The following is a 26,803-nucleotide window of genomic DNA, read 5'->3' on the forward strand; positions in this document are numbered from 1 at the left end:
GCTCTCGAGAGACCGCAAAAGTAATAATGCTGGCCTGCTCACAGTCTCCTTAATTTTTAAGGGTAATCTTCAAATTCTGGGAGATAAGAATAAGAATTATATGTATCTTTACACATACCACTCAGCCATGCAAGCAGTGTACTGGATCTCTTTTGTGTGTCTAGAGATAAAGTCGACCTTTTTTCGGAGGTCCCAGTACACTTTAGCAACAAAAGTGATCATCAGCCTGTAAACATGACATTGCGAGGCCATTCAGATTTAAGACCATATAACATGGCTGACAGATGGCTCACCAAAAAGGTAGAGGTGATCCAAAATAAAAGGTTAATTTGGGCCAAAGATACTAAGGCAATATCAGACTGCTTTAAAACAGAGAATGCTACCAAGTGGGCTAGAACAATCCAGTCATCTACTACTGACTGCCTGTCAGTCTTCAATGCATTCTCTAATCTCTGTAATATTCTGAAGAAACACCTAACAACTAAACCTGCTACAAAAAGAGCCCAAGTGGGTAGACCCCGTTGGTTTGATCCTGAATGCCAGCAACTGAAAAAGAAGGCAGCCATGAGACTCTCCCAGAGGAATCTACTGCTCATATACAAGCTGAGATGTTACACACAAGGGAATATAAAAAAATTATAACATGAAAGAAAAAAAGTGTTACCATTTCAATCTGGTCAGAACTCGAGTTGGCTGCCAGAAGTCATAACTCAATAATATTTTGGCACTCTGTAGCAGGTATCCTGATGGAACGGAGATTTGCATTTGATATACCAATCTCTGCTGAGGAGAATTATTATCAGTTTTTGTTTGCTTCCACGGAACCTGCAAAGAAACTGTCTTTAACCAGTGATCTAGTAAACCCTAGAACTCCCCTCTCCTTGGCCACCAGTCTCGGAAAAGGAGATACAATCTATCATTAAAAGCTTAAAGAGCAATAAAGTCCCAGGTGAGGATTTTTTATCAGCAGAATTATTCAAGAAATTTCCCAATTGGTGGGGTCCAGTATTAGCAGGTCTTTTTACACATAACACCTGCCATATACCAGATGGGTGGAAGATGGCAATAGTTGTCCCCAAATATAAAAAAGGAAATAAAAAGGATCCTAGTAATTATAGACCCATTAGCCTGATTGACATTGCAGCAAAAATATATGCTAGGTTCCTTTTGAACAGAATTGAAATCTGTGTAGAGGAAAATAATATCCTCACAGAAGAACAAGCAGGTTTTAGACAAAGCCAATCCGCTATTGATAATTGCTTTGTCTTGAACCATCTAATTGTCAAATATGCCTATAAGAAGAGACCCCTGTTTGATGCTTTTATAGACCTTACAGCAGCATTTATATGGTAAACAGAGAAGTACTACGGAGTAAACTGACATCTCTTAAAATAGAACCTAGACTACTGGCTTTGATTAAAGCCCGTTACACAAGTACCTGTTTGAGGGTGCAGTATGCGGTTAATGGGGCTCTGACTAACAGGATTCACACAAATAAAGGGGTAAGACAAGGGTGTATCTTTGCCCCATTATTATTTAGTTCATAGGTCCTCCACTCCCTGTGTGGCTGGCTTTTCCTGGCTGACGGGGGCCCTGTGGAGGAGGTCCCTTGCCTACCGCAAAGCTGCGCTGCTCACATCACCCCTCTTCCAGTTGTCACCCTTATCTTCCACTGTCCAGCCACACTTCCCACTTCTGCTCATTTCAATGGTTCAATCCTCACCACACCACTGCTGCCGCAAAGGTAAGTCTGAAGGGCGGGAGTGGGTGGGGGAGAGCCCACGGGCAGAGGAGTGTTGCCGCTGGCACAGCCACATGCTCCTGGGCTGGAGACAGCGGGTGAGCAACTGCAGCCAGCTCCCATTGTCCCAGAGAAGAACCAACTTCAGGACGTCTAGGCTAGCATCCGCCCCCTTCTTCACATGGGATTGCCTGGCTTCACACGGGATCGCCCGCTTAGGCCAGGGCGACTTCAGGGAAGAGCCAGGGAGCAACTCCCATGCGCTCCCCTCCCCGCCACCACTCTGGCCACAGTCTCAAATGTTGGGAGGGGCATGCGAGAAGAGAAAAGGCAGCAAAACTTGCAAGAGCGTAGATAGGAGATCAAAGGGGCCTCTTTATTCACCCTTGCTTTTGAGGTAGCTCTCTGGAATAGCAGCAGTAGCACACATGGCTGCGAGAGAAAAAAAGTGAGACCCAGACACTTTCCGGCTCCCCTCATCACAGAAGCATCAACCCCGCATTCTCCCCTCTTTACTAGCAGCCACCCTCTTTTTCATACAGGATCGCCCAGGAGTGAGGAGGAAGAGGGAGAAGGTGGTGGCCGCTAGCAGAGAGTGTGGGGTTGATGCTTCTGTGAAGAGGGGAGCCAGAAAGCGTCTGGGTCTCACTTTTTTCCTCTCACAGCCACGTGTGCTGCCACTGCCATTCCAGAGGGCTGCCTCAAGAGCGAGGGAGAATAAAGAGGCCAGCTGGCAGGCTGAAGGTTCATTCACTTTCTTTGCTCTCCTATCTCCGGTCTTGCAAGTTTCGCTGGCTTTACTCTTCCCGCACAGCCCTCCTGATCTTTGAGACTGTGGCCAGGTCGGTGGTGGAAGGGAAGGGAGCACACAAAAGACAACAGCATCAGAAGCCTCACTGGCTCTTCTCTGAAGCACCTCACCAAATCTTGCTTGGGATGCTCGCAGTGGCATTTCGGACAGGACGGCGCTGGGGGGGGCTAGTGAGGCTTCCCGGAATGTTCCCTGGCTCTTCCCCAAAGCGCCTTGCATGAGCCGAATCCCCTGCCCTGAATGCCGCCACTGCCACTTCCTGCCTTGCTCGGGACGCTCACCCTTCGCCGCCCAGTTCCGGTGGGGTAGGCAAAGTTTAATTATAATATCTGCCCCTGGGGAGCACGCCAAGGGTGAGCTGGAGTGGCAAGATCCCTTTCAGGAGGCCCTCATGAGAAAGAGGGTCTGTCACCCCTACTTCACCTGTCAGGTGGCAGTGAAGCAATATCAACAGCAGGAAACCACCACCACCCAACCTCTGGCCCTGTGGATGTCGCCTCTGCTGTGGACAGATTTGCACAGTGACTGCAGGAGCAGGAGCCCTGCACTAAAGGTGGTTTTCCTCCTCCCCACTCAAGAAAAGGGTTTTGCCGCAGCATTCTGAAAAAGCAGCATTGTAGATTTTAAGTTTTCTTAATTGGAAAATGTGAGCACATCTCCCATGCTCCCCTATCCTTCTTCCTAGGCTTCAGATTGAGGCTATGGGCTCCCCGATCAAGTGCGGGGCTGAAGGGAAGCCAGCTTTAATTTCAATAGCCAAATTGGGGGCTGGGAGGGGGAGAGAGAGACAGCGTTTTCTGGGAAGGCAGGCCAGTTTAGTAATTCCTCATTTTCTCTTCCCCCACCATTTAAGGGGGCAGGTAGGCTACTATACTATACTACCATCTAGCTCAGCTCAGGAAGGCAGAGGAGGCCCTTGTACCAGAAGGGGCTTGCCTGGGTCTCATGGCTGCTGCTTCAGCCACAATGAAACACGTTATCTTGGCAATTGAGCTATTGGGGAGGGGGCTGAGGAATCAAGCGCAGAGGAGAAGCACCCCTTTTCCTTCTTGTCTATTCTGGCACTGAGCAGCAGTGGAGGGAGAGCAAAGGAAGCCTGTGCTGGTTGGGAGACTTAGCTGGAGAACAGTCCCAAGTATGTGGAAGGTCGCTGCTGAGGGGTGCCTGTTTCCAGGTTCTGGAGTAGACATAAACCTGCTCCTTTGTCTCTCTAAGGAGGCCCAGCTCTTGGGCTGAGTCCCTTGCCTCCCACCCACCCAAAACAAAGAGAGGCAATGCCTTCCCTGGTTTGTTCTATTTGTTGATTGTAAGCTCCTTGGGGCTGAGAAGAATTGTTGCAAAACAGAGTTTCCTGAAGTGGACCACTAGACTCCTAAACAACTTAAAAACAATCTAGTAAAAAGAAAAGTCAATCAAAAGAGCAACATGCAAACAAAAGAAAATAAAACACCCCCAGGAACAAAACAAATTAAAGTTTAATTTGTGTGTATTGTTTAATGGACTGCTAAATTGGCCAAGCCCACCTAGTCACATGACGTAGCCACGCCCACCCAGGCACATGACCACCTCACCACGCCCACTCAGTCACATGATCACTTAGTCACACCCACCCAGCTGGTCCGGGGGCTCCAGCTGTCTGAGGGACCGTGAATTGGCCCCCTGTTTAAAAAGTTTGAGGACCCCTGATTTAGTTTATATATCAATCACTTGCCAGGATTAATGAAGGATACCATGGTACACATGCTGATCATCCTAAATACTTACTGTAACATCTTGCTTTATGCTGATGATATGATTTTATTATCATATTCACTAGTAGGATTATGTAGGCTATTAAGAAGATTCAGCTCTTATTGCCAGGATAACTCCCTAATCATTAGTAAATCTAAATCAAAAATAATGGTGTTTGGAAAACCTCATTAGAGACATAGGTAGCAATTAAATGGTGAATCAATTGAACAGGTTAACACTTTGTACATTTAGGCGTAATCTTTGCCAAGACTGGATCTTGGGCTTGCCATCATCAATGGAGTACACTCAGCAAAAGCCCGTTTGAATTTACTGCTTAAACTAAGTTACCCAGGTCCCTAGCCCCATTAATTAAAGTATATAAAGCTAAGGTTACCCCATCCTCTTGTATGGAGCAGAGGTTTGGGGTCTATACTCAACCACTGTCCTAGAACAAACACAGTCCCAGCATTTGAGATGTATTTTGGGTGTAGATCCAAGAATATCTGCTGTAGGAGTTAGAGCTGAATTGGGAATTCACACAATTCATGCACTATCCAAAATTAGAGCATATAATTACTGGTGCAAAGTCAATGAAATGGAGACTGATAGACTCCCCAAGTTATGTCTATTAGAGCAAAGAAAATTACAATCACAAATCTCCTGGATCATCAAACTAACAAATTTTGTAAGAAGCTGTGGCCTTCCTGTCTCTTGCATAACAGGAGAACAATTCAAAAAAAGAGCTGCCCAAAGAATTAAAGATATAGAAACACAAAATGATATAGCTATCCTTAATAAGGTGGGTAACTTGAAATGCTGAGCAAATACAAACATACTTTTCAAGTAGACAGCTATTTGAAGTTACAATTGCCAAAAATCTTAAGGAGATATTTACCCGAGCGAGATTTGAACAGCTTGACACAATGGTCAGATATGGGAGATTCCATTCTATACCCTACAATGAACATCTCTGCATTTGCGGAGCAGCAGAGGTAGAAGACCTGGCTCACATCCTATTTGATTGTTGCTTGTATAAGGGGGTGAGAGACAGGTATCTTGGTCTATATACCAAACGAATGACCCATTGGGATCCCCATATCAAAACAACTTACTTTATGTGCGTCCAGAACCTGAAAATAACACTTAACACAGCACAGTACTTAAACAAAATGGTTCGGTTGATTTCTGCATACGTGGAACTGATTGGGGTGGATTGTAAGGGTGACACCTAAGTATAATTTTATGTCATTTTATTCTATTTTACATATTTATGTATTAAATTATATTGTATCAAATAGAACAGAACAGAACAGAATTTTTTTATTGGCCAAGTGTGATTGGACACACAAGGAATTTGTCTTGGTGCATATGCTCTCAGTGTACATAAAATAAATGTGTGAAATCTGTGTCTGTCTTGTTGGGTTGCAGAACCAAACCAGACAATTGTAGAGGTGCAGATGACAGGCTCAATAATTCCTCTGTAGAACTGTATCAGCAGCTCCTTGGGCAGTTTGAGCTTTCTGAGTTGGCGCAAAAAGAACATTCTTTGTTGTGCTTTTTTGATGACGTTTTTGATGTTAGCTGTTTATTTTAGATCTTGTGATATGGTAGAACCTAGAAATTTGAAGGTCTCTACTGTTGATACTGTGTTGTCTATATTGTGAGAGGTGGAAGTATGGAAGGGTTTCTCTTAGTCTACCACAATTTCTATGGGTTTGAGTTTTTTCAGTTCCAGATTGTTCCAGTCGCACTATGAGGCTATTTGTTCAACCTCCCGTTCTGTATGTATCCTATAACTATTGTATTTTACCCTACTCTTATTTTAAATTGTTTGTATAGGATTTTATTGGTGATATGTGTTTGAACCTTGTGTTTTGATATGGCCTATAGGCTAATCTATCTATCTATCTATCTATCTATCTATCTATCTATCTATCTATCTATCTATCTATCTATCTTACACTGCTCTATTACACCATACCAGTGTTCTTTAAAAAAACGAGCAATTTCTCATTATATTTTTCAGCTTAATGCTACTGGTGAACAGAAAACAAAGCCTACTCAAAACAGTGTCCGTGCTTTAAGGGGACTTGGTCTTTCTCCTGATTTGGTGAGTTTAATACACTCTGCAATATTACATCTGAAAAAAAGTATACATTTATATTGTTAGAATGGAAGTGATTAACTTGCAATATGTATAGGATATTATTTTTTATTCAGGAGGTGAATCTGAGTGGGAACTTTTTGATTAAAATTATAAAAATGTATTTGGTCTGTTATCTGTTAATTATAGCCAAATAGGTTCACTTTGCCTGATTAAGTATTGATGAATATAACATATTTGCTTGCAATATGGCATATTAGCTAAAATTTTAAACAGAAGTATATGCAGGTTATCTGTCTGATGTAATTGCATTATATTTTTGGTTGCCCATTGTGTACATATTTGTTAAGTGGTAAATAAGAAAATATAACTAAATGCTTTTTTGCAAAGACTAAATATTACACATTTAATTTTATTATACTTTTAATAAGATTCTGGTGTCTAGTTTTGCTGAAAGAGATCCTACAACATTTACTTAAATTAGATAAACCTCCATAATTTTATTGGACCTATATTGGGCAAGATCAGAAGCAGCTGGTTTGGAAGCCCCAAATTTTGTTATGTAATGATGCATAAATTTCAACTAGTTTTCTTGAAAATAAATGACTATCTCTCAGTTAAGAAGCACAAATAGAAGAAAGAGGCTGATTGTGTTTGGTAGGAAAGTTTTCTTGGTTAGCAACTAGATGGTTTAAAAACAAGATAGGCATAGCATAATATTAAAGGAATATTTTCAAATTCTTAACAACTATAAAATACCTCAGGAAGTTTTTGGATGAAAGATATTGGCTTTGAGGAGGAATCTTAGATTATTTAATTGGTGAGATTTGGAAATTTTATCACAAGTTGTTACAGTAAGAGATTTATTTTTATGAAAGCTGAAACTTTGCTTTTTTTTTCTTTTCCCTTAAAAATCTTTAAAAGCATTTTAATTAAACAAAAAAAGGAGGAAAGTACTACTTCTTGAAAGTTTTATTCCACAGTGTGTTGGTAATCTGTGTATATCTCCTTACAGATAGTCTGTAGAAGTACTAAACGTATAGAAATGGCTGTAAAAGAAAAGATTTCAATGTTTTGTCATGTAGAACCTGAGCAGGTTTGTAACATTCTTTTAATAATAACAACAACAACAACATTATAGTGTTAATGTCACACTCTGAAATAATTTTTTTTTTAAAATATTTTTCTTTTCTGTTCATATCAGAAAATATGTTGGATAACAGAAGAAGACAAATAGCTACCTTTTAGGGAATTCATGGGGATAATATCAAAATGAGGGTGGCATGCTATTTTTAAAAATCCAACAGGTATCAGTGTTGCACTGAAAAGTCAGATTTAAAAAAAAAAACTTTTCAAAGTTGTCTGGCGTTGAAGGGGAATAAAATGATTTCCTGGGCTTTATTTCTGAAGTTTGTTTAGAGGCTAATTTAAAACTGTATTTGACAGAAAATTATGTTTCCTTAATACAGTTAAACAGAGTTAACTGGACAAATTTTTTACTGGGGTAGAATCTTGCAACTTATAGCAGTTTTTTTAAAAAAATACTACACTCTAAATATATTAGAAGAGTCATATGCTATATAATTGTAAAAATGGCTATATAATAGAGGTGTTTTTTTTTTAAAGACATCAAATAGTTTAAATCTAAAGTCACCCTGGCGTTGAATTTGACTCCTAGTTTCTCCTTTTTCTCCAGTAAAAGTCTTAGTAAATAAAGGGGTATTTATGCATAAATTGATTAATGGAAGATGATGATGATAATGATGATGATGATATATGATAGTACCTACCATACTTTTTGGCATATAAAACGCACTTTCCCCCCAAAAAATGAGGGTGGAAATATCTGTGGGTCTTATAGAGCAAATGTTGCTGAAGCCCCGCCTACCCGCCGGCCCCTACCCGCCGGCCTCTGCCTCCCAGCAACTTACCTCCTTGCAGCAAACAGCAAACAGGTCAGCTTCAGCACAGCCTGTTTTAGCACAAGCAGCTGATTGGCAGTTGGATCGGCCTCCCAGAATACCGCCTATCAGCTGTTCCAGGCTGCGGGGATTGCTGCCACCCATTGGTGCCAGCACCGCCCATTCACGCACCCCATTTTTGGCCTTTGTGCATCCCATTTTTGGCCTCTGCGTGTCCCAATTTTGGGCCGTTCCAGGTGGCGGAGATACGTGGCGGTGGCAGCTCATGCTAAATCAGGCTGTGCTGAAGCTGACCACACTGTTTGCTGTTTGCTGCAAGGAGGCAAACTGCTGGGAGGCAGGGGCAGATTTTTTTTCTTGTTTTCCTCCCCAAAAGCTAGGTGCATCTTATACTAGGTAGCATCTTATAGTCTGAAAAATAAAATATGTACTCTTATCTTCATATTCTGTATTCTGCTGCTTGGATAATTCTTACTCTTCAATCTTATCCATGTTTCCTCAGAAATCAGCCTTTTTAAGTTTATAAAGATTTATCCCAGCATAAATAGAAATAAACACACATCTATTTGTCTAGAAGAACACAAAAACGCAGTGAAAAAAGAAGAGCGAACTTCTTCCTTGGTACAACACATGAAGGCCACGGGACATAATATCGACTTCAACAACACTAGAACAGTGGTGAAAGAGGAACATCTTAATAAGAGAATAATTAGGGAGGCTATCGAAATTGAAAAGAGGCCGCAGAATATGAATAGACGAGATGACGCTTCTAGGTTATCAAGTATTTGGAGACCTGCACTGAGGGAAACTCAAGTTTTAACATCAGAGGATAGGCAGAGATTCCAACAGGCAACCAGTGGTGTTGTAATGCCTGCCAGAGTTCTTCCATCTTTGCAGATGATAGCTAGCAATAGGGAGAGAGAGAGAAGCGAGCCAGAAGATAGGCTGAGATCTCAACAGGCAATCAGCGGTATTGTGATACCTACCAGAATCCTTCCTTCTTTCAATTGACAGTTAGTAATAGGGAACCAGAAAAAGCTGGGCCTTTAACACGCAGTCAGGCTGCAGCTAGGATAATGAAGCAGGAGAAAAAACTGCTGCCCTTCAATCGGGACACAGAGTTGCAGGCTAACCAGCATATGTCAGCAGCAGCGAACATAGAAAAGTGACAACTCCGATCTCGCAGCATACCCACAGCTTCTAAACTGAAAGTAGGGGCCCAATGATGACAAGTTAGAGAGCTTGTCGAAATGTTGCCAAAAAGAAAACTTTTAAAGTGTTGGTTAGGATTTTAGCCAGAGTTTCAAAAGACCTTACGAAGTGTTTTGTTGGGATTTTGGAGGATTTTAAACTGAGATTTTAGCCAGGATTTTAAGTATTTCAACTAACAGACTTTTAATGATGTGGGAAAACACCTGAGATTTTAACTTTTTACATACACACACCCGCGAAAACTAAAGTGTTTTTCTATCGAGACATCTGGTCTTCCCCAACATGTGAGAGGGGGCATAGTTATGAGAGTAAGGGTATGGCTAGCTGATGAAAGCCAAAAAGTTTGAAATGATCTATACTAGTCTCCCTTTATTTCTTTATCAGCAAAAATATAAATTTTATATTTTGTGTGTGTGTGTGTGTGTGTGTGTGCGTGTGTGTGTGTGTATGACTCTGTCTTATATTTTGAACCCCAAAATAAGCGCTTGGCCTTATTTTCGGGGAAGTCTTATTATTTTGAGGTGTGTGGAGGAAACCAGAGGAAATGGTGGGGACCGGCTGTGAATGCGTTTGAATATTTTCGGGGAGGGCTTATTTTTAGGGGGGGTTATTTTAGGGGATGCGCTCAAAAGCCCTATTGGGCTTATTATCAGGGGATGTCTTATTTTCAGGGAAACAGGGTATATATACACACACACACATATATTTTTTTCTTTACCCCCTATCCCATCTCTTATCTATAAATGCATCCATGAAATATCACCTTTTCAGTCCTGTTGTGAGCCTAAAGTCCAAAAAGAATAGCAAGAAATAACAACATACCTTATTTTATCCTTGATTGAATAAAACAACTTTTTTATTTCTAGCAGTCTTAATCTTTAGTTTGTTCCAATATCATTATATGATTTGATTTCTGTTTATTTCTTCTTTGTCCATCGCAAGGCCATTTTAATAACCTAAGGTGCAATTCATTTGCTCTAGGGATTTAAAGTTACCTCTTTTACAGTGTCAGCAAGGTGTGTCGGGGTATTTGAACCTGGAGGGGTAGACCTCATTCCAGAGGACAAATGTTATTACAAAGAAGTCATGCTTCTGTGATCCACATAGATGGCATTGTTTAATTAAAGGAACATGGAACATACCAAACAGATGAAACTGATCAGGCAGATACTATGGGAGATAGGAGGTCCCTAAAATAACCAGGCACTACACCATAACATAGTTCATCCTTTTTTAATAGCAATGTGTAGAGGTAAAGAAAATATTTATTCACACAAACACACACACAGACACACACACACACACACACACACAGGCTCCTTGTCTATTTAGTTTTACATTTACACTATTAATAATTGAAATTCATATTTTCTAGGTAATATTCATCCATGATGTTTCTTCTACTTACCGAGTGCCAATCCTTTTGGAAGAACAAGGCATAATTAAATACTTTAAAGAGAGGCTAAGCCTACCAATTGATGACCAACCAAGTCACCTTCTTTTCAAATGGAAAAAAATTGCAGATAGGTATATTTCTTTGTTTCTTATCTTGATTTCTCCTTTTCCCCTGCATTATATTTGCACCTGAAAATCTTTTTGCAAAATTGAGCAAGTAAGATTTATCAGATCCCAGGCTTTTAAGAGTGGTTTGTTTGTTTCAGTGTTTTCATAAATAATGTATAATATGGTAAGATGACATAATAAAAAAGTGATATTGATATTATATATTATGTTACAATTCTGATGGTGCCAAAATGCAAACTTTTTACCCAAAAGGTTTCTATAGAAAAATTCTGAATAGGAAAATATGAGGTAAAAGCACCAATGCTGATTTTTATATTTTAGAACAAGGCTGAGGAGAGCCAGCGTGGCCAAAAATTAAGGTCTACACGACCTACTAGGAGCAGGGAGAGTCAGGTTTTAATCTTTTTAGGCATGAAAACCAGCTAGATAAAGTTGGACCAGTGATTTTAGCTGAAAAATAAACCCCTCCCACGATGTTGCATCATGCAGATAAGTTTCATTGTAAGAACAAGGCAAGCTCAGTGCAAAAATAAATGGAGATTGAAACTATGCAGTTGTAGCTCAAGATACTTCAACCTTGCCGTCAGTTTCAATCCCAAAGCTCTCATCTCTTCTTCTCAGTCAGAAATGCTGAAATAAAAACATTTTGTTAAAGCAAGGAGCAAAAATCTGTGCTCAAACTTAAACACTTACAAAAGTCATTTCATTCCCTGTAAAAGAAAAGAAAGAAAATTCCCCTATGCTTGACACTTTGCATGACTCTATTCATGCTGAAGAAAATGGAGGGACATAATTAAAATATTAATTTTGCTTGCCCATTTTCTTTGAGCCGTTGAGAGGGACCTGCAAAGATGTCACACATTATCATTTTATTTGAGGGATCACCTTTCCCAGGTAACATTTGCCCATCCCATTAGCTTTCGCAGGAGAGCTGTGCTCTGGATCCATCCATTAGAGCAGGGCTGTCAGACTCCCGACCCACGGGCCAGATGCGTCATGCGCTGGCCACTCCTATGCCCAGTTTAGCGAAGGAAGAAAAAGTCCCAATACATCATGTGACGCCACTGTCACATGACGTATTGTGCAGGAGTTTGACACCCCTGCACTAGACGGTGCTTATCAACCTTGGCAGCTTTAAGATGTGTGGACTTCAACTCCCAGAATATCACAGCCAGGCATTCCTCAGAAACACTGTGCTAGGGATTGCCATGTGGCGTGATCTAGGAAGAGAGCCTTTTCTTTTGTGGGATATCATTCTCCTGCTCCAGAACATCAGATTGGACCCACCCCTACTTTCTTTTCATAAGGCCTTAAAGAAATGGCTTTGCAACCAGGGTTGAGAACTCAGGTGCTCATTGCTGATAGTTTATATATTTTGGCTTCCAATTACAGTTGTTGTTTGGTTTTATGTGGCTTTTAATTCTTTTTTTTTTCTTTTTAAATTATGCCTTATTACATTCTCCAAAGAATAAAATATATATCAAGGAAAAAATGGAAAGAAAAATGGATCTAGGTTGTATTCATTTCATTTCTTTTTAACTATTGTAAGCTGCCCAAAGTCATGTATTTGAAATGGGTGGCTATATAAATTGAAATAATAAATTAATAATGAATAGTTTCCTACCATTAACAAAAATTCAGAAGACTGAATAAGGGTGAGATACAAATTCTACCAATTAAGAGATAGAACCCCTGCATCATAAAATAATCCAAAAACCCACATATTTATAACAGATTTATTTATACCACACCTAAAATAAATTGATTCAGTTCTTCAAAACATCTAACTGGTGCGTAAACCTTGTGTGGAGTTTCTGTTAATGTAATTTCTCTTTGGTATATTATTCTCAACTGCTCTATTTTCTTTTCTCCTAACTCATAATAAATAACTGAATAAGCTTTTTATCTGGAGAGGTATAAATTATTCCAGTTGAGCATAATCTTATTTAATAATAAATTAGCCATGAGCCATTTATAAATATATTTGTGCAGGACTTTCATTCTTTTAGATGGTTTGAGTAAATTCAGAGGAAGAGAAAATTCAAATGGTGATACCACTGCAGCCACAAGTAGAATAAACTGGAGTTTTTGTGTTTTAAAAATATTTCAAGCTTCTGTTATTTTATTTGTCTTACTGGGAGAGTGAACCTTAATTATAATACAGCTGCTAGAAATCTGTTTTTGACACTTAAGAACATGGCTTCACCTGTTTTAAACAAACAAACACACACATACATGCTAACTACCATATTTTTCGGACTATAAGATGCACCTGACTATAAGACGAACCTAGATTTAGAAGAAGAAAACAACAAAAAAGAATTTTTGGCTTCCATGTGCCCCATTTTCGGGCCTTTTTTCAGGCCTTTTCCAGCCTTTTTTGGAAAAAACAGGCCAAAAAAAGCCTCAAAAATGGGCCGAAAAAAGCCTCAAAAATGGGCTGAAAACAGGCTGAAAAAAGCCCCCAAAACAAGTAAAAAAAGCCCCCAAAATGGGCCAAAAAATGGGCTTGAAAAAGGCCAAAAAAAGGCCCGAAAACAGGATGTGCGGAGGCCAAAAAACGGCCAGCGGATGGCGGGGCTTCGGCAATATTCGGTCTATAAGATGCACAGACATTTTCACCCCCTTTTGGGCAACAAAGAAGTGTGTCTTATAGTCCAAAAAATATGGTATATCTAGTCCAAATTTATAATACTTTAATACCTGCTGAAATATTTGGAAATCTATATATTATTTGATATTTTATATTGCCAGGTATGAGAGGATGCTAAAGAGCTGTTCTGTTGCTCTAGTTGGGAAGTATACAAAACTGAGTGATTGCTACACCTCTGTTTTCAAGGCATTAGAGCATTCAGCTATAGCAATTAATCACAAACTTGATCTAATGGTGAGAATCAATCAATTTTTTTCCTTTCATTGTTTCTTTTTGTTTTGTAAGCATCATGTGGTGTTTCTAAGGTTTGTTTTGAGGAGTATGTGCTCTTTTAATATTTTTTGCTATCTCTTGCACAGTTTAAGTATGTGGTTTTGTCCTGAGAGTTGTTATAATAATTTCCGTACTGGAATTTCTGAAAGATAAAGAGAATCCCATGTTCCTGAGAAATATTTTATTTCTTGATTAATATTATTGTATTTATTCATTTATAAAATTTATACACTACCTATCTCACTAAAGTGACTCTGTTTGGTTTAACTCATATATTAATCCTACTCACAATTGTATGCATTAAGATAATGTTTTTACATGCGGCTAAGCAGGTCCACCTTCTTTGGCTTGGCACCGCACTGGCATCCTGCCATCAAAGTATTAGAGGGGAGGGATGGAGGGGGAGAAATGGGTAATAAAACTGTATGCATTTTTGTGTGGGAATTCGGGAGGGGGGAATGACAGCTGAAGGAAAGCAGATCAATGTGGAACTAGTTCATGCCAAGGCATCATCAAGGCTGTTTATCCTGAAAGTTACCAGCCCAAACACCTCAGTTGCCAGCCTCAATTACCAGCCCAAACACCTCAGTATTCCCAAAACATCCTGACAGCATTGCATTGGCTGGATTTGGACTGGTCATGGGGGAAGGGACAGGACTGAAGAAAATCATTTTGTGTTGATGCGATGGAAAATCAGATTCTGCCTGACTTTACTGTAACTAGCATCTCTTAGTAAAAGTATCTTTCACTTCATCCAAATGAAGTCAAAGGTTTTCTTCCCTAAGGGATCAGTGGGGCATTAGGCAGAATTTGCAATTGTGGTCAAACCAGAGAGGACTTCACCTCTATTATAGGGACCCAGCACATGATGTTGGCTCAAAGGTGCGATCAGGAAGAGATCAAGTGCTAGAGGGAGCTTTGTCCAGACCTCCTCTGGGATTGGATCTCTCTGAGTGGATGGGAGAAGCAGAAAACTGTGGCAACCCACTGAGACCTAGCTCAACTCACCTCCCAACTGGGTTACCATCGGTGTGAAATTTAACTGGTTCTTAGCCCAGGTTTGGACCTACATGCAGGAGTATGATCCGGACATAACTACAGAAGACAGCAAAGTGAAATGTGTCACCATGGCTCTAGAAGGGGCTGTGGCACAGTGGATGGTCACCCTCCACAATGATGATGCCTTGGAGCTGAGAAACTTCAACCGATTCATGATAGTGCTCCGCAAGTGATTTGAGGACCCACTGGCTGACCACAAAGCTAGAGACCACCAGCAGCCATGGACAGAGAAGGTTGACTGAGTACACCCATGAGTTTCGCGACCTGGCTTGCAGGTTCACTGACTGGCCACAAAACATCCTGATCAGATTCTTCAAATATGGGCTGAGTGATGAGGTCTGCAACAAATGCATCTCCAGGGGCGCTTCCCCCTACCCTTCATAGCTGGTACATTCTGGCAGAGGAGATGGAAATTGACCTAGCCCGAAACAAGTATCACCTGGGATGCGGGTGGTGAAAATACTTTCCAGAGAAGAAGGAAGTCCCAAAAGCGCAGCCAAGCATCAACTCTCCACCACCTGTTTCAAGTGCAGGAAGGAGGGATGCCAGGCCACCAAATGTAAATCTAACTATCCTACCCAAAAGGTGACCCCAGGTTCCCCCAAGAAGCCTACCAAGCTGCCACTGCAAACCTGTGAGATAGCCCTGGAAGGAATGGAGGTCATAAAGTTCACCCCATCCCCCCAGGATGGTGAGAGAACTCCGACTGGTCCAGCAGAGGGCCCTGGGGAGAGTCAGATGATGACCCCCTGGTAAGTGGCCCAATTACCTATGACAGTCCCCATTGAACTTGTAGTCCAATCCTGAGGACGAAAAGCCAATCTACTTGCCTTTCTGGACTCAGGTTGTACTAGATGCCTAGTCAGCCCTTCCCTGGTTGAAAAGCTAGGAATCTTAGACTACTCAAGGTCCTGGTGGCATTTTACCAGCTCTGTAGTGAGAGGGGGATCCTAGCAATATTTGTCACTGAGCCAATAGAAATGCGGATGGGGTGCATCTGATGGGGACTCTGAGTTTTATCATAGCGCCGAGCATGGAAAGATCCTTGTTGCTAAGATTAGCATGACTACAGAAATGGAACCCTTATGTGAACTGGAGGAGGGGCTGCTTAAAATCTGGAGGACTGAAGCAAAAGGAAAGCCTGGAGGGGACTTAGGGTCCGCAAAGCCGGGACAGGAGGTGGGGGCTACAATGCAGGAGCAGAAGAAGGCCAACACTCAAATTCCTCAGGAGTACCAGGACTTGTATGATATGTTTAGCGAAAAGGGCTCAGACAAGCTCCCACCCCACCGGCCAACTGACTGCTCCTTGGAAATCCTGTCGGGTACTAAAGTGCCTAAACCCAAGCTATATTCAATGACTCCTAGGGAACTGGAGGAGTTGCGGGCTTTTGTAGACAAAAATTTAAAAAGGGGATTCATTCAATTGGCCTGACCCAAGGTAGCTGCCTTGGTCCTGTTCCGGGAAAGAAAGGACAGGTCCCTTTGTCTGTGCATAGTATATATAGGGCTAAATGGAGTGTGTTGGAAACATCTACCTGTTGCCCTGATAAAGGACATACTAGCCCATCTGGCAAAAGGAAATATTTTTTTTACCAAACTGGACTTGCAAGAAGCATATTACTAAGTCAGAATTAAAGAGGGTGGTGAGTGGAAAACAGTATTTAACTGCCCTTTGGGAGGTTTTCAACTTAGAGTTCTCCCTTTTGGACTGCAAGGGCCCCCCACTGTCTTCATGCAGCTAATAAATGAGGTGCTGCATGAGCATTTATACAAGGTGGTGATGGTTTACCTAGATCAGTGGTCACCAACTGATAGTCCACAGACCACTGGTGGTCTGTGAGAAAATTTTGGTGGTCCACAGAAAAATCTGGACATTCTTTGCAATTTTTATTGCAATTAATACTAAAACAAAAATAGTATTTTAAGAAATTCTTATATTCTGAATGACAATTTTCACCTTTATATTGCACTAAATTCATGAACTGTACTAGAGAGAGGGAAACGAGAGGTGCAGCATGACATCAGGGTAGTCTTAAGTTGTATGAGGCAACCATTGCCGAGCCGTATGCTTCAGTATTGTTTCAACCATTACAACAGTCACCCTGCTCCGTGAATACTGATTCTCATCCAATTGCTTTATTTAATTGTCTTTTTAGGTAAGTTTGACCTTAACTCTGTATTTTCTTTAACCGTAATATTTAATGGCATCAAATAGTTCGACTTTGATAATTATCATTTCTTGTTTGATTTTAGATTCAAATGAAATAAACCCATAATGAGTGAGAAAAACAAAGGAATATTTTGCATTTCTTTAGTAATACAAAAGATAATGTAACTAATCATAATAGTAACAATAGTAATATGTGTACTTCACCTAACCGTGAGCTGATCAATGAATCAGAGCCTCCACAGTCCTCATCAGGCACCATTAGGAAGAACATTTGAACTGGAGGCGGAGAGAAGAAAAAACTCAAAGTATCAAGAAAATATGATTCAAGCTACTTGAAATTTGGATTTATTCAAGAATCTGGTAGTGAACTGGAGCCACCGCCGCTTTGTGTTATGTGTTCTGAGAGTTGATCCAATGATGCCATGAACCCTTTGAAACTCAGAAGACACTTGCAATCAAAACACCCGGATTTAGCTAAGAAACTTGAATATTTTCAAAGAATGAGTGTAAATATGCAAAAGCAAGTAATTGCTTTAACAAAAATGACTGTTGAAGATAAGTCCTTAATAAAGGCTTCTTATCTGATAGCACTTCAGATCGTGAAAAATAAAAAGCCGTATACGATTGGAGAAGAATTAATTAAGTCTTGCATGTTACAAGCCTGTGAAGAGATTTTGGGAAAGCAGGCTGTCCAGAAACTGAAAGTAATTTCTATGTCTACTAACACTGTAAAGCGCAGAATTGGACATGGCTGAAGATATTGAAAAACAAGTTATAAAAATGCTGAAAAATTCACCATTTTATTCAATTCAACTTGACAAATCAACAGATGTAAGTAACAAGGCAGTTCTCCTTTGTTTTGTGAAGGTTGAGTGTGAAGGAGAGTTACAGGAAGAACTACTTTGTTCACTCAACTTGCCAGGTAGAACAAGTACCTCTGAGATTTTTGAAGCACTTAATAGTTAGTTTCTGGAACACGAAATTGAATGGAAAAATGTATTGGGATATATACAAACTGTGCCGCAAACATGACTGGACATCTTTCAAGAATTGTTGCAAAGGTGAAAAACGTTGGTCACCCAGACATTTTGTCTACATACTGCATTATACATCATGAGTAACTTGTGGCAAAAAAAATGTCCCCAGAACTACACAAAGTATTATCACATGTTATTAAAATTATAAATGAAATTCGACACAAAGCGCTCAATTCTCAAATGTTTGAGGCACTTCGTGAAGAAATGGGTTCTGAGTATACTCACCTTCTTTTTCACACTGAGGTGAGATGGCTGGCAAGAGGAAAAATACTAACCCGACTGTTCACCCTGTGTGAAGAAGTCTAATTATTTTTCCAGCAGCAAAATAATCCAAAATTTCAAGAACTCTTGTCTGATGATGAGTGGGTAGCCAAGCTTGCATACCTGGCAGATATTTTTTCGCTGTTAAATGAACTAAACATATCCTTGCAAGGACAATTTAAGGACGTGTTCACACTACGAGGTAAAATGGATGCTTTTCAAAAGAAAATATTACTATGGCAAACACGGTTGGCTGAAGATCTGTAGATGTTTTCAAATTTTGATGAATATATGAGTGAGAAGGATGTCAACCGGCAAGTGGTAACCATTGTTCACCAGCACTTACAATCACTCACAGAATCTTTTGATCATTATTACCCAAAGAAAGAAGATCCCAGACATGGCAATATGTGGATAATAGATCCATTTACAACAAACATTAAAGATAGCAATTTAAGCAGGAATGAAAAAGAAAGCCTCATTGATCTATCATCCGACAACAGTCTCAAAGCTAAATTCCAGTTATCCATATCAAGACCTCATTTTTGGCTCTCCATAAAAAGTGAATATCCATTGCTGAGTGAAAAAGCAATGAAAGTTTTGATTCAATTTTCAACAACATATTTCTGCAAAAAGACATTTTCATCTGTCACAGCAATTAAAACTTGGTACCAGTCTCAGTTTGAAATAAAAATGGCTCTCCATCTTGCAGTAACATCATTGAAGCCAAAAACCCATAAACTTATTTCAAACAAGCAGGAACAAATATCACACTAAAAATGTGTAATAATTAAATAAGCTTCAATTATTTTGTAATAATTAAACTAACTTTAATAATTTTGTTACAATTAAACAACCTTTAAAGGTTTTGTTATGATTAAATAAGCATTTACAATTTTGTTTTAATTAAATAAGCATTTATAATTTTGTTATATTAAATAGGTGCATTTCATATTAATAAAATGGAATTTCTCTGATCATTATTTTACAAATGTATTTATCTTTTTAAAAAATTCATATTCGTAATCCGCGGGATTTAAAATTATGAATTAGTGGTCTGTGAGGTCTGAAAGGTTGGCAACTCCTGACCTAGATGATATACTGATCTATACTGAAACCATGGCGGAGCATGTGAAGTTGGTCAGGGCAGTACTGAAAAAACTTCAGGTTGCCCAGCTTTACGTGAAGCTCTCTCTCACAAAGTCAGCTACTATTTCAATGATAATTGAATGAATATATATATTATATATATATATATATATATATACATTGATTGTAAGAAAAATACAGGTAGCCTTCCCTAATCCTGTAACCTCTATATTTCCAGCAAATGTTGCCATTGACTGGCATATAGTATTTGGTTCTGTTGAAACGTGTGATCTGTAGTTTGTGCGAATAAAGAATATCTATTAGAAAAGGCAACAGCAATATCATTTAGACTTATATATATCACTTCACAGTGCTTTACAGCTCTCTCTAAGCGGTTTACAGAGTCAACATATTGCCCCAACAATCTGAGTCCTCATTTTATCGACATCGAAAGGATGGAAGGCTGAGTCAACCTTGAGCTGCTCATAATCAAACTCCTGGAGTGAGCAGTGAGTTAGCCTGCAGTACTGCATTCTAACCACTGTGCTACCACAGCTCTTGTATGCAGCTCATAGTTCTTTTGATTTGAAATAAAGATCCTGATGCTGATGTGTTAATTACTAGAACTTTGAAAGTACAGAAGGGCCGTTATTATTTATGAATGATTTTCAAAATGATTGTAGGTTTAGAAGGAGGTTAATTACTATCAGACAAAATGGTATATTTTGTAATGTATCATTGCTATGAAGTTAAACATTTTCATTTTATCTGCTGGAAATAAATATCCTATTAAAATATTTAAACATCGTATTGAAGATTCCTAGAAACTAGCATCTTTATTTAATTACCTTAAATACCTTTCTTTGATCCAACTGAATTTTTTAATATAGAAATCATATCCCTAAAAGGAAATTAGAAGTCCATTTAGGGTTGCCAGGTGTCCACTATTTGAGCAGACAGTCCACTTTTTTCACATTATGTTCATTATTTTTTTTCACAAAATAGTGGACATTTTTTTTATTCAAAAGCTTTATGATGAAATGGTACATAATCTATAGCTGTACAGTCTAAGAGAATAAGGATAGGAGAATCGCGTTTTGTCTTTTTTTTCATAAGTTAGAATGAGACAAAGATCAAATGCTCATTGTAATAATCACATTTTACACAACAGCGCAAAAATGCATTAAAGTAGTTATCTTTTGATATCGAAAATGTAGTGCTGAAGGTTTTTGCCGAATTTTCAAATTCTGCTAAGAAACAATAAGAGTTGAAATCATTTTTTGAGTTTTGCGAGTCAGAATTCCATGAAGTTTTGCGCCATGTTCCAACACGTTGGTTAAGTTTGTTTAAAGCGGTCGAAAGACTTCTTTTAAACTGGATAACTCTAAAATCATATTTTATTTCTCTTGGATCTGATGAGTGCCATAAGGTTATCTGGAACCTTATTTCGGATCAGGAAAATGAACTCGCAAAGGACGATGAACCAACAATTTCAGAATTGTATTTATATTTCATGCACTTCTTCATGTCAATAATATAAGACACCCTACTGAAGCTGGAAAGCAAGAAAATTCTTGTATGTGATCTTCACATTATCATGTGTAAACTGCATGATTCTTTGCAAAAAAAATACGATGAGCAGTTTTTTGGAATGAAAGTTTTATTTGCCTTACGTAAAAAACATTTACCTGAGAATGCCGTGCAAAAGTTCAAGAAAGAAGCCATCAACGTGTATCAAAGAGCCATTGTGTACCTAGAAAAGTGGTATAATTTCACCGATTCAGTATATGAGACGCTAAGTTGTTTCAATCTAATTGATCGCAATAATCCTCCAACTGTAGAAGAAATGACGAACATCTGGTTATTATCACCATGGCGAGAAGAACTTCCACCCAACACTCTCTTCGATGAAATTTCTGCCTTAGAAGAAGTTTATGTTCATCTGCAGGGCGATTCATCCCTTGATAAGTGGACGTACTTTTTCAAGAAAGAGCCAGCTCTGAGTTTACTGAAACTGTTCCAGTATTGTGCATCAATTCCGGTATCAAATGCAAACGTTGAACGAATTTTCAGCATCATGGGAAATTTGTGGACTGACGAACCTAACCGACTGCTTGTACCATCAGTTCGAAGTGAACTTTGTATATCTTTTAATATTTCTCAACGTTGTACTGAAATTAAAGAATTATTCCTTAAACACAAAGAATTGATCAAAGCTGCGCAGTCAAATAAAAAATACACACGGCAGCAAAGTAAAATGTAATTTAATATTTTACATATTATTATAATATATTTGATGTTTTGAATTTTAAGTAAAGTTTTGAAGTGATTATTTTAATACGTGTTAAAATGTTTGTAAGAAAATATATAATTTAATTGTAAAATTGTTTTTTATTTTTTTACTACTTAAACACCCACCCCCCCGGCGCGTGTCCGCTATTTTTTGGAAGCAGACCTGGCAACCCTAAGTTCATTTTATATCTTGAATTGCATTATTATATTACGAAAAACTTGGCCCCAGTAATAATAACTGTTGAATTATTAAGTTTAAACGTATTTTTTCTTTACACAGCCTTCTTTTTTTTAATCTGCTGTGCACTTGGCAAGATAAATGGCAGCTCATTCATTTGAAATAACCCTTTCCTCATTTTCATAAATCTGAAAAACACTCTGAAGCCCATGTTTTATTCAATCTGTTCTGCTCTATGTAAATATCTCTAAATTACATAAAATTTACATAATTCAATAGATCCCTAATACTACAGAGGTGGGTTTCAGCAGATTCTGACCAGTTCTGGAGAACCGGTAGCGGAAATTTTGAGTAGTTCGGAGAACCTGTAGTAAAAATTCTGACTGGCCCCACCCCCATCTATTCTCTGCCTCCCAAGACCCAGCTGATCAGGAGGAAATGGGGATTTTGCAGTAACCTTCCCCTGGATTGGGGAGGGAATGGAGATTTTACAGTATTCTTCCTCTGCCACGTCCACCAAGCCACGTCCACAGAACCGGTAGTAAAAAAATTTGAAACCTACCACTGTTAGAGTACTATCACAGAACCAGTGCTAGAGTAGAAGCTTTGTAGATTCCAAACTTTATTAATTATAAATTGTTAAGATTTTTACTTTTAGAAGAGCTCCACTGTATTTAATGTATGTGTATATATACGTATAGTTAAAGTATGCCCTGCCTTTTTATTCAACTAGTATATAGATTCAGCAGACCTCGAACCTGCTATGGAGGCTGAGAATCCAGTGAGATTCCATCAGGCCTGGCAGAAACTATGTAAAGCAGAGTAAGCAAGTACCTTTTTCTTCAGCTTCCACTCCAATTTACCTGGGTGATTGTTTTTTGTTTTATAAATAAATGCATTTTAATTTTACTTAAAATTAAAACTTGAACATTTGATGTGTCAGTGTGTAGAGCATACTTCGATCCAACTCTTGCTATGCATTTCTGGAAATCTCAGCCCTATTTTTTCTGAAGTATTTCTATTAGGTATTTTGAGTTATTTAGTTTTTGCTAATGTCCTAAACTATGAATTGAAGTAAGTTATAATAAAAAGCAAATCTTTAGTTTATGTTCATTGGTAATATTATTACGTGAAAAAGAAATAGATTTGTGCAATGCAGACAAAGATTTTTTAAAATTGTCCTTAGGATGAGGTCACACCTTATATATAATGGTATGTTTGAAATAACATATACTGATAAAATGTGAAGTATATACACCAACAGATGAAAAACTCAGATAAAGGTCTTTTATGTTCTACCTATCAGTAAAAGAATGACACAGATGCGCATAAGTCTCAAATCTAAATTATTTGGCTTGTGCATTATGCTTGAATTTTGTATTGTGTTTTATTTCAGTTGCATATTAGTACCTGGAGGTTTCGGCCATAGGGGAACTGAAGGAAAACTTCAAGCCATTTCATGGGCAAGAAAAAAGAAAAAGCCTTTTCTTGGTAAGAATGTACAGAGGGAGTGAAGTGATTTTAGTTTTGCATAATTGATAACATTTGTTCAAAACAGATTTCTCAGGCTTGTGAATCTCCAATTTAAAAGCAGAAATGCCAGTTCAGAAGCTTGTGAGCTCTTAGGGCACTTCATGCAACAGCTCTCTCAGAAAGGCCCTGGGAGCTGTGGAAATTGAATTGGCTTCTACTTCAGTGGAAAAATTGTACAAGCAATTTTACAGCTTGTCCTCTGTTGCCTTAAAACAAGTTGGTTTCTAACTTTTTCCTCTTCTGCTTGGTGATAGGGTGGTATTGTATTTTACACTTCTTCCTGACATACAGAGCCTCATTGAGGAGCTGCTTTGCCATTTCCACAATAAAGATGTGTTTTTTTAATGACAGGAAGGAAAAGACAAAAACAGATACAAAGCCTTGGTTGGCTTCATGGTGGCCTCATATTGGCCTTCTGTTAACTCTAGAAAGCAATAGGGTGCAAAGAACAACTTCCAATCAGGTCTTACTTCTTAGACAATTACCAGTCAGGGAGCAACAAAGCTCTTTTTATCCCCTTTTCCTCAAAATTATCCCCAAAATAAATATTGATAATTGATATTTCCCCCGATGTTTCAGTTTATGGATTTGCCTGGCAATTTGCAAAAAGCATGGCAGTTTGTTATAATAAGTTAGTACAGGTAGTTCTTGATTTAGGATGACAATTGAGCCCAAAATTTATGTTGTTAAGTAAGACATTTGTTTTGCCCCATTTTATGAACTTTCTTGCCACAGTTGTTAAGTGAATCACTGCAGTTGATAAGTTAGTAACCTGGCTGTTAAGTGAATCTGACTTCCTCATTGACTTTCTTGTCAGATGGTCACAGAAGGTGATCACATGACCCCAGGACAGTGCTACTGTCATAAATATGAACCAGTTGCCAAACAACTAAATTTTGATCATGTGACTATGGGGATGCTGCAATAGTTGTAAGTGTGAAAAATGGTCATATATCACTTTTTTAATGCTGCTGTAACTTTGAATGGTCACTAAAAGTTGTAAGTTGAGGACTACCTGTATTCAAGGAAAATTTGTGTCACGAGTGTTTTCAGAATTGCTGTAGTTACTTGATCAGTTACAAACAGTATGGATCCAATCAAGCCATCTCCTGTTTGCAATTAACTGCAAGCCTTCCCCGCCCTAGTTAATTGCAGGTTAACTCCCCATATAAGCACGGACCTTTCTGCTTGTTATTCGGGCCTAAATGCTGTTTAGGCCTAGATGCAGAGCCAGTGCTGAAGCACCTGGACGCAGAGCCCAGAGCAGAGCTGCAGAAGGGAGGAAAACTCAGCTAAGGAGTCCTGATGGCTGCAGCAGAGATAACAGCAGAAAAGGAGCCGAAAAGCTGTGTAAAGATACTCCCATGGAGCTAGCTGCAACTGTGAGTTGAGATAGCTGGGAGCCTTTTGAAGTTTCCAATTTCGGCTTCTCTTTTGCTGAGTTGAAGCACGCAAGCCAACATCTGAACTGTTGCTGCTGGACAGTTTCCCTCCCAGGAGCTTCAAGCCATGTTTGCTGATTGAATTGTTTTTCACAGGTGACTTTTAGCTGTGAAGCCTATACTGCTGCCCTTCTACCACCTCGATGATGTATCGACACCGAAGCTGCTTAATGTCATGTTAGTTTTTTCTTATGGACTGTTTCGGTATTGTGGAGAGGAATTTAGGGAGATGGCCTGGCTTCATTTAACCAAGATAAGACTTTGTTATTAATGTGCCTTTTTAAAGATATAGTGTTTTTTAAACATTTTGAAGTAAAGTATATTTTTATACAAGACTCCTCTGCTAGTTTTATTTCAGTCCTAGTGTATTTGCTCGTGAGCTGGTTCACGGTTCGGGGACAACCCTCAACCCCATCCTGACAATTGGTAGCAGAGGATGGTTTAGCGAACCTACACTCGTGGCGATACGCTAGACTGAAATGTCTGCAATTGAATTAATGCAGGAAAAACAGATGTTGACTAGGGCTGCAGTGAAAAGCATGGAGTCACAAAGTGGACTGTCTGGGGCTCAGGCCAAAACTGTTTTGGCTGAAAAACCCCAAACTCTAATTGACCAAGAGTGTAGTAGAGCTGCAGGTTTTGGAGCAGAAGCCTTATTTTTGAAATGCCTAAGGCGGTGAGTAAACCACCATCACCTAAAGAAGTAGAGACTAGAAGAACACCACTTCAGACCTCGAAAACAAACTTAGAGGTGGATGATGAACTCAGGAAGGCAATCCTTCAAGCTTTAGGTTTGCCAGTAACAAGTGAGAACCCGATTGCTGATTTTAGAGAATCATTGAAGAATCCAGCTGTGATGACAACTAAAGGAAAGAAAATCGAAGTCCTAGAAAACACCGGACCGGTAAGAGACTTCCAATCCTTTTCTAAAACCCCTATTTTGGATTATAAGTGGAGAATGGGGGATAACAGACTGCCTGATTTGAATGTCCCTGCTTCTTCGTTAGACCTGCATGGCCAAGTTGATACAGCGCCGCCTGCTGTCGAAACCATTATAAATCAGGCCATAAAAATTCTAGTTCCCTTGATGACGTCAATGACTCCAGCTAAAAACTCAAGAGACTCTTATGTTGAGTGTAAGGTTGCAAATGCAATAGAAACACTAGCAACCATTCTAGGCGATGGTTCGCAGGCGCCATCGGTTCAACGAATAGTAGCTGCACGTACCAATGCACCCCTGATGTCCGCGACTAATTCAGCGCACGCCACAAGTGGGACATATCCATCCGTGACAACACTGACATCCAGGGCGATTCCAGAGGCTGCCTCAACTGGAGATAGGAACCTAGGAGCGTGTCCGAAACTTCCTAGAGATGAGCACCAGAGAGGACCCTCAAACTCTTGTAATCAAACCAGAACAAGCTTTGCATCCGCACAACGTGAGGTTTTAATCCCTCCTATTGGGGAGGAACAATTGTCAGAATGCCAGATGGAAGACACCGTGCTGTGTGCTTCCATTCCAATGCCTTATTGCCCGTTCCAGGACGGACCACACCCTGAACATCAATCAATGTCTGTTTCTATGTTTAACAATGTACAGGTTCTTCCTCCTAATTTTAAAGGTTTAAGTGTGGGTGGAGGAAATTTTAAGGAATGGGTTAAGAGTATTCAAGTCATCTTAATGAAAGAGAATGTTTTATCGTTGTTGTTAAAACCCCCACCTAGACCATGGTCCTTGGAAGTTGATCTTTTACATCATAAGGCCTTTT

At 39.4% G+C, this 26,803-nt stretch overlaps 1 protein-coding gene across 10 annotated transcripts in view; it reads left to right on the forward strand.

The window, feature by feature from the left end:
* Positions 1 to 26,803, forward strand: part of CTPS2 (CTP synthase 2) — a 191,447-nt gene that overhangs the window by 70,908 nt on the left and 93,736 nt on the right. For all 10 annotated transcript variants that reach the window (XM_087871414.1, XM_087871413.1, XM_087871415.1 and 7 more), the window contains 6 exons: positions 6,310 to 6,393; positions 7,403 to 7,483; positions 10,897 to 11,048; positions 13,800 to 13,932; positions 22,793 to 22,881; positions 23,456 to 23,550. In XM_087871414.1, coding sequence (XP_087727540.1) covers positions 6,310 to 6,393; positions 7,403 to 7,483; positions 10,897 to 11,048; positions 13,800 to 13,932; positions 22,793 to 22,881; positions 23,456 to 23,550 — 634 coding nt within the window. The remainder of the gene's footprint in view (positions 1 to 6,309; positions 6,394 to 7,402; positions 7,484 to 10,896; positions 11,049 to 13,799; positions 13,933 to 22,792; positions 22,882 to 23,455; positions 23,551 to 26,803) is intronic.

The sequence above is a fragment of the Pantherophis guttatus genome, chromosome 5 (genome assembly GCF_059756535.1).
Source record: "Pantherophis guttatus breed Tessera chromosome 5, ASM5975653v1, whole genome shotgun sequence".
NCBI lineage: Eukaryota > Metazoa > Chordata > Lepidosauria > Squamata > Colubridae > Pantherophis > Pantherophis guttatus.